General features: G+C 41.9%; 1 protein-coding gene across 1 annotated transcript in view; it reads right to left on the reverse strand.

The window, feature by feature from the left end:
* LOC144020869 (aspartate aminotransferase, cytoplasmic-like) overlaps positions 1–5,496 on the reverse strand; it is a 9,571-nt gene extending 4,075 nt beyond the window's left edge. Inside the window, exons 1-7 of the mRNA XM_077524733.1 lie at positions 5,272–5,496; positions 3,456–3,637; positions 2,375–2,498; positions 2,180–2,292; positions 1,522–1,626; positions 1,263–1,413; positions 229–394 (exon numbers count right to left, since the gene is read on the reverse strand). Coding sequence (XP_077380859.1) covers positions 229–394; positions 1,263–1,413; positions 1,522–1,626; positions 2,180–2,292; positions 2,375–2,498; positions 3,456–3,637; positions 5,272–5,380 — 950 coding nt within the window. The 5' untranslated portion in view covers positions 5,381–5,496. The remainder of the gene's footprint in view (positions 1–228; positions 395–1,262; positions 1,414–1,521; positions 1,627–2,179; positions 2,293–2,374; positions 2,499–3,455; positions 3,638–5,271) is intronic.
* Positions 5,497–6,007: the final 511 nt, after the last annotated feature.

Below are 6,007 nucleotides of genomic sequence, written 5' to 3' on the forward strand. Positions count from 1 at the left end.
AAAAAATAAAATAAAAAATAAAAAATTGATATAAATTATTCGATTGTTTTTAAACCCAGACGTAAGATGTACTTTTTTTCATGTGGCGAAACTTTTCTCAGAACTTTTTTTTTTTTTTGGCTTGAAAACAGAGAAGATCATAAAGCACCAACATAGCAACATAGCATGTACACATGACAGCAACACATCAACCAACCGGAAGAACACATCAATAAATAATAAACGTACCATTCTTCAAAGAGCTTGGGGCAGTTGAGGGTCTTGCTGACGATGCGGGCCCCCTGCGAGGGCGGGTTGGACCAGGTGGTCCTCACGATCTTCTCCATCTGCGAGAGGATGCGGCCCAGGTTGTCGCCGTCGCGCGCCACCACCGTCAGGTTGCCCACCCGCTCGTCTACGGGGAGGGGAAAAAAGGGAAGCACGTTACCCGCGCGGACCGGAAATGGCCGACTGGAGTCGCATCGCTTGACTCGAGTCGGACTCGAGTCGCCAATTTTACGACTTGGAGCTTGATTGGTGAAAAATGTATTGTTCCCTTGGTTCAGTTAGTTTTACTTACTTTTTGAAGCAGATTATTTTAGTTTAGTTTTTGTTTTAGCATTAGTTTTAGTTGTAACTATTTTTTTTTTAATACATGAAATACAAGTCGAGTGCAAGATACCTAAATAAATACATTTAAAATAAACCCCAAAAATTGACTCTCTGGAAAAAATCCTCTCCTCGCCCTCTCCTTTTATTTGGTTTCCATGCCCTTAGTTACATCGGTGTTCCAACCCTAATAATGCAATAAAAATGCAAAACATAATTGGAACACAGTGTACTTTTTTGTCTATCTGTGTGCGCATGTGAGTGGAAGATTGTTGAGTACACGTGTGGTCAAGTTTGCAATAATTTCGTAACAGGAAACAGGCGGCCTCGGCAGACTGGCTCGAGCCGTTCTGCTGCGTTAGGTTCTTGAGCTTCTTAAGTCATCTGCTGTTAACACATTCATTGCCAGACCAGAAAAAAAAAATGCATCATTTGACGTCTTTTTCCGTCAATGGCAGTGAATGAGTTAAGATAACATCAAACTAGGCTATTTGAATATAAATGTGGAGCAAAGCAAAACATTCTTCATTGCAAGCAAATGTAGGACAACAAATATTTACAATTATTCCTTCATCGACAAAGATTAAAACGCAAAACGTTCTTTCCATTTTAGCTTTCGTGATGTCATGAGTTTTTTTTTCCGCTCACGACGACAACCTTTGGCGCGTACTCACTGTAGAGGCCGAAATTCTTGGAGAAGGACTGCGCCACGAAGAGCTCAAAGCCCTGAGACACGAAGAAGCGAATGGCCCACGCGTCTTTCTCCAGCGAACCCGAGGCGAAGCCTTGGTAGGCCGAGTCAAAGAACGCAAACAGGTTCCTCCTCTGGAGACCAAGAGAAGACACAAAAAAAAAAAAAAAAAAAAAAAGACGGTCTTGAAAGACTGGAAAACGGTCATGTGACTTTTCACGCCAAATCAAAGGCGACGAGACCTTCATGACTTCCGCGATCTGCTTCCATTCGTCTTGATTGGGATCGGTGCCGGTGGGGTTGTGAGCGCAAGCGTGAAGCACAAAAATGGAACCTCCTGGAGCTTTCTGGTAACAACACAAAACGCAAATCAACAAGACAACAAAACCAGATGGAAACTTCTCCAAAAATTAAACCTTATCTACTTATTAAAACTCATTCAATCCCAGCCATTTTCATGTTCTATTGCTATAAAAGCATGGAACCTACCAAAATAAAGATTAGAGGCTCTTGTTTCATCAGGGAAAAAAAAAAAAGTATATTTGTATGTTTTATGTTTTGCAGCAATTAGCATTAGAATTAGCTAAGTTTCATCATTATTCACAAACCTGTTTAAAAAAACTGGGAAAAAGAGCTTGTTGCAACATGGCCCTGGTTGTTCTCTCATACTCTGCTGCCAACTGCTGGCCGTTTTTTTGTTTTTTTGTTTTTTTTTAATAACTCCCATCGCTTTAAGCGACCTCTTCGGGTCAGAAATTGCATCAAAGCCTTCATGCAAAAACTCTAGCATATAAAAACCTTAAAAAAAAACAAAAAAACGTATAAATACGTTTTTGGGAGTGAATGAGTTAATATCATATACAGCTGGCTTATAAGGTGCCATTTTAAAAACAAGGTCACCTCAAGGTCATCCAGCAGGCCGCTGAGGTCCAGCCCTCTCTTGGCGCCGTCCCAGTAGCGGTACGGACGGATGTCCTTGAAGCCAGCGTCGGAAAACACGCCGTTGTGGTTCTCTGAGATTTAAAAATAATAATAATAATACATTAAAAATATGTTACACGTGTTTATAGTGTATGGGTGTCAGCGTCTACAGACCCCAGGTGGGTGCAGACACGTAAACGGGCGTGGCAGTGTTGTTGACGCCGTTGTACCAACGCCTCAAGAACTCGGCCCCGATCCTCAGAGCGCCCGTGCCACCCAGAGCCTGGACTCCACCCACCTGAGGGCGGAAACAGAAGCACACATGCCAACTATGATATGTATAATAATAATAATAATAATAATACATATAAAACAACAATATAAAAACATAATCACTACTACAATTATATATTTGACTCCAACAAAATGGAAATTCTAACAATGCTATCAGCTAGCATGCTACCACAGAGCATGCTAACAGCTAATGTGAACATCTTCTACCTAAATGGACAGGTACAAATGTGCGAAAGCCTTCTAACGTGCTAGCATTAATATGCCAACAAAACAAAACCAAAAAAAAGCAAACTGCAGAAAAAGTGATACAGCAGATTGACAAAGATTTTTTTACGCCGTACCCTGTAGTCAAGTACAGTTACCAATGAGATGTGAAAAATGCTAAAAGTTGCCATGCTAATATAGTGAGAATAAACCAAGTCCAAAAAGTTCCAGAGTAGACAAATAAGGATTTTGCATTTTGCCCTGTGGGTGTACACAATTGCAAATGATAACAGTTAAAATGCTAACATGCTCGCAGTGGGTGTGCTATACACGGCAAAATAGCAACCTAGGTTGAAAAAGTACACAGGCAGTTAACAATACTTCTTGCCCTGAAGCCTGGCAGTAATTTTAATAATAACTACTAAAAAATACTAACATATTAGAAGATACCAACCCAACTACAAAAAAATTTATTTGTAAAAGGCTAACATGCTAGTAGCTACTATACTAGCATTGACAAAGATGGCAAACAGAGTAGAGAAAGCACTAGGATTTTATTTTACCTTTTTTTTTTAACTTTATTTTGGGACTTTTTCAAACGTGAATGATTAAATGCTAACACGCTAACTGTTGCTATACTAAGGGACAAAATAGCAATCTGGGTAAAGAAAGCACTAAGAATGTAACCTCGTATACTTTAGCCGGGTATTATTTCTGAAGAGATGCTAACATGCTAACAGTTAGCCACAAGACTCACCCTGCCCTCCTTGATGGCGGGGCTGTCTTCCCCTAGGGCGACCTTGGAGGCGGCCGAGCGGAACTCCGGCAGCCCGAGGATGGGCAGGTACTCGTGGTTGAGGGCGGCGTCGTCCACGATCAGGCGCTCCACCTTCTTCACCACCGGCAGGACCCACGGCTGAGAGTCATCGGTGCGGTAGGCTGAGAGAGAGACCACACCAAAACACTTCCTGTCAGGCAGGGCCGCACCGGACTGGGACTCTTTTTCTGGACTTTCAGGGCTCAGACCGGCCCACTTTAGTTTACATTTTGATGAACGCGCACAATTTTACAGTTTGTGAAAAAAACGATATTCATATTGATCAAAACTGTCATTTACAATTGAACGCTCTGATAAGAGCACGGTCATTGTTTAATTGAACAAGAATGTGAACATCAATTGGGCAACAAAAAAAAAAGGACAAAAAGAAACCAATAAGGAAAACATTTTACACTTCACAAGACACAGTTAGCAAATGAAGTTAAACCAGCAGGATTAAGGCAGCTAAAACTGCACTTCCTGTTAGTGCTCTTATTTTGAAACCACTTCTGGTGCGCACTACGGAGCTGACTGACGCTAACTTGAAGAGAGCAACGGTAAAATCGTAGGAGGCTTTCCCGTCATGATTTGTTGCCGCTACTAGTAACACTTCTGGTTGTGTTTTGCCTCTTTTAATGTGTTATTGCAACCGACAGTCATCGACGACAATGTTCGAAAATGTAACGGCGGGAAGTTCCTCGTTTGCCGATCAGACAGGAAGCGAGCGAGTTGAGAGAGCCGACACGCCAAGGTCGCGGCAAACTAAACTGAGCGTGCGCGTCGTGCATGTTTGACCCCCGAGGAACGTGTGACATGTGTTGTGTTGTATCACGTTTCAGCACACTGTATTTGGAAAAGATCACCATGCAATTAAAAAAAAACAAACAAACAGACAACTGCTTCCTGGGCGGTGCTCACAATTAAAGGCGGCATTTATTGATTTTTCCTCTTTCATGTTCCCTCGTGACGCTAAGTCAAGCTTTACAAAGCTAGCCGCAGAAATTTACAATGGTAATAAGTGCGTGTCTGACTAGTGTGAGCGGATTTGGCAACAAACGGCGACTGAACAAACCTGTTCATGCACTAATGTTATTCTTGCCATCTCAGAGGAAATGTTCAACTTTCCCACGGCCTTTGACCACATCGTGTTGGTTGTCAGGGGAAATGTGGTCACCCGGCAACAGTCAAAAAATAAGAATAATCATTGGTTAAAATCTAGAATAAAATTAATTTGCTCGTTTTAGCGTGTATTGGGGATGAATAATTGAAATGCAATTTCATTCCTTCAATATTTCGACATTACAGTTTGTTTTTATTTGGTTTTTACTTTTTTTTTTTTTTTATTCAATTCAGTTAGTTTTCATAGCGAGTTTGATCGTTGTTTTCACATTGTTTAAGTTTAGTTTGGAGTTGTTGTTGTTGTTGTTTTTTTTTTAGTTTTAGTCATATTAGTTTTGAATAACCTTTGTGTGGTTGGAAAATAATGCGTTTGCGGTCCTGCATCCAACGCAGGAAAAGCCAAACACTAAGATGCTCGGTGGGCAACGTTTCATCGTAGATCTAACATAATGAATTTACAAAGCGATAATTTAAATATATACACACACTTCGACGTCACGTGAGCATAAAACTGTGATTATAGCAATTATTTGCACATATGTCAGAATTGTGCGGTTTTGCCACGTGACACATGAACGTCGCTCGGATCATCTGTCTGAATGGGACCCGTTAGTTTTTAGCATGTAGCTCCGCTTACCCCCGACGCCGAGATTCACTTTCTGTGGGTGACTGTCGTCGCGGAAATCCGCAGTCAGCTTGAAGACAGCCACCGGAGGCGCCTGCGGGACGTCGCCGAACACGGACATGACTGCGGAGAGGAGACAGTAGGGCGGACGGCCGCGAAGCTTCCGGAGGCAGGCGGAGAGTTAGCCGGCTACAGATGTCACCTTCACGGGTACACTGGGACACACGGACTCGTCGTCGCATCAGCCAATGAGACGGCTTCTTACGTGTGACGTTTTTTTTCCCAAAAACCAATGGGAGATCAACCAGGAAGTGTTCCATTGATTTTGTTTTTTTCGTGTCTTTCAATTAAAAGTAGGCATTTTGGATTAAAATGTGGATCTTCGATCGACAACAGATGGCAAATATGGCATATTTACTGTCAAATTCGAGTGATGTAGAATTAAATTCCCTTTTTTTGTCATTATGCCGATGAGGGGGTAGACGCAAGGGCGCAGTAACAACTTTTAACCACTAGATGTCAGTGCATGCATACTAGAGACAGAGTCGTAGTCTGGCCCACTGGATATCCGATAGGAAAGACTATGGAAGTCGCGAGGCCGCCATATTGCTCCTCCCAAGAAACGTTTTTCGGCATATGATCCTATACATTTACAGTTTCGAAACTGGAGAACATTTCAGACAGTACTTAGTAGAAACAGCATGATTTATGATGTTTTAAATTTGTTAAACATAAACAAGAGGACTTC

Source organism: Festucalex cinctus, chromosome 6 (assembly GCF_051991245.1).
Source record: "Festucalex cinctus isolate MCC-2025b chromosome 6, RoL_Fcin_1.0, whole genome shotgun sequence".
Classification (NCBI taxonomy): Eukaryota; Metazoa; Chordata; class Actinopteri; order Syngnathiformes; family Syngnathidae; genus Festucalex; species Festucalex cinctus.